We start from the raw sequence: 1,748 nt of genomic DNA, 5'->3' as shown, positions 1-1,748 counted from the left end.
AGAAAAAAAGAACTGGAGGAAAAAGGATTGAAAATAATTATCAAATACATTTGCTTGTTTAAATATAGGGGAAAAGCAATATATCCATCATGTAATACCATGTCCTAATGTTGTTCTTTGATGACAAACGGATAAATTAAAGTATACAAATGTTAAAAAAAGACAATGCTGTCTATTGCTAGAAAATAATTTTGAACTTAACACATCATTCCATTTAAATATTAACGTAGCATGCTCTCTCTTTATATCCTCTGAGTAAATCAAATATTATTAGTAAAAAATTTCTAAATGTGGATTTTAAAAATAGTTTTATTGCATTACATTTGGGACGATCCAAATTTATTGATAGAGGCAAAAAATTTTTCGTTCTTTTCAAATTATTGGATTGCGGTAAAATTTTTTCAAAATGTTGAAAACAGTTTACACGTCAGATTACGTGAATCCATCCACCTTAATCAGAGAATTTCTTGAAAAACATAAAGGCGCTATAGCTTGCAGTTCTAGATGGCAGAAGCATTTTAATTTTTCTGATGTCCATATTCCAATTGGTTGCGACAAACATCCAAAAGAATTCCGTAGGTTGTTAAAATGTTCATTTCCTGAACTTCATACCGAGATTGCTACGGTATCGCCAGCAGATAATTTAAAAAAATATTTAGCGAAAATAAATTTAGACACATCAGTAAAAGTAACAACTTACCAAGATTCCTATTGCACTCCAAAGAAAAACGTGGAACTAGAACATGAAAAAGAGGAATCATTGGATGGCAAGGGAGAAAAAAGACTAGATATCGAGAAGAGATTACGGTATCTATTAGATGAAGAAGAAGGTCCTCCGATATGTGATCGAACTGTTTTTGATTATTTAGAACCCCCAGAAAAAAAGGATGATATCAGTATGGAAAGAGAAGATAGAAATCCACCGATGTCTGAGTATGTTAATACGATCAGCCATACAGGATGTATGATCACCCGTAACCACTTACATGACCATAAAGGTTGCGGTAAGACATGCGCTCATCCACTCGTTCTTAGTAAATGCAAAAAAGGGGATCATTAGTTGTAAGTAAAATATTTCTGTTTCATTCATTATCTTATTAAAGTAATTTGAAATTTTTTCTAGTGAATATGAAGACTCGAATCCACTTGGTAAATTTTTTTATATGATTAGCATATCTAATTGCTTAGCCTTTAAAACGAAGAATATTGTGATGTTTGGCATTACTAAGTCTCTACAGTTACGGTATAATAAATTTAAATCTTACTATCGGAATTATGTGAATAATTCTTCAAGACGCTTTTATTTTGTGTTCACAATATCATTTGAGACTACAAAATATTATTACAAATAAACTAACACATAAACGACAAATTAATTTAATTTTTGCGCGGTCAATGTGTAATTTCATCGACACTGTCAAGAAATTGACTTAGTTGTTGTAATTTGATTACTTTCGAATACGGAGGCTCTCATAACATATTATGAAGTTCTAATAATCACAATTATTGTTTTTAGTGATTGTAATGATGATTGTTAGAATTATTCTGACAATTTCAATTTAGGAGCTGAAGTTTGCCTCCTAAGGCGAATATTATTGTTGTAAATACCACCTGTGCAAAATTAAATTACTCTTACCAGAGTACCAGAAATTACTCTAGCAGCACCCATGGTTAACAGAATTCGATATATATATTATTTTGACCTCATTCATTTCAATTCCAATCCTTTTCCACAGATTCGTTTTCGT

At 30.9% G+C, this 1,748-nt stretch overlaps 1 protein-coding gene across 1 annotated transcript; it reads left to right on the top strand.

Annotated features, from left to right (window-relative positions):
• The first annotated feature begins 300 nt into the window (after positions 1-300).
• Positions 301-1,361, top strand: LOC119673016. Its single transcript, XM_038084219.1, has 2 exons — positions 301-1,062; positions 1,124-1,361. Exon 1 carries the CDS (start codon positions 407-409, stop codon positions 1,058-1,060), a length of 654 nt encoding a protein of 217 aa, XP_037940147.1. The 5' UTR covers positions 301-406; the 3' UTR covers positions 1,061-1,062; positions 1,124-1,361.
• Positions 1,362-1,748: the final 387 nt, after the last annotated feature.

The sequence above is a fragment of the Teleopsis dalmanni genome, chromosome 1 (assembly GCF_002237135.1).
Source record: "Teleopsis dalmanni isolate 2A chromosome 1, ASM223713v2, whole genome shotgun sequence".
NCBI classification, from domain to species: Eukaryota; Metazoa; Arthropoda; class Insecta; order Diptera; family Diopsidae; genus Teleopsis; species Teleopsis dalmanni.
The sequence above is the reverse complement of the archived record's forward strand: the minus strand, read 5'-3'. Positions and strand labels throughout refer to the sequence as shown.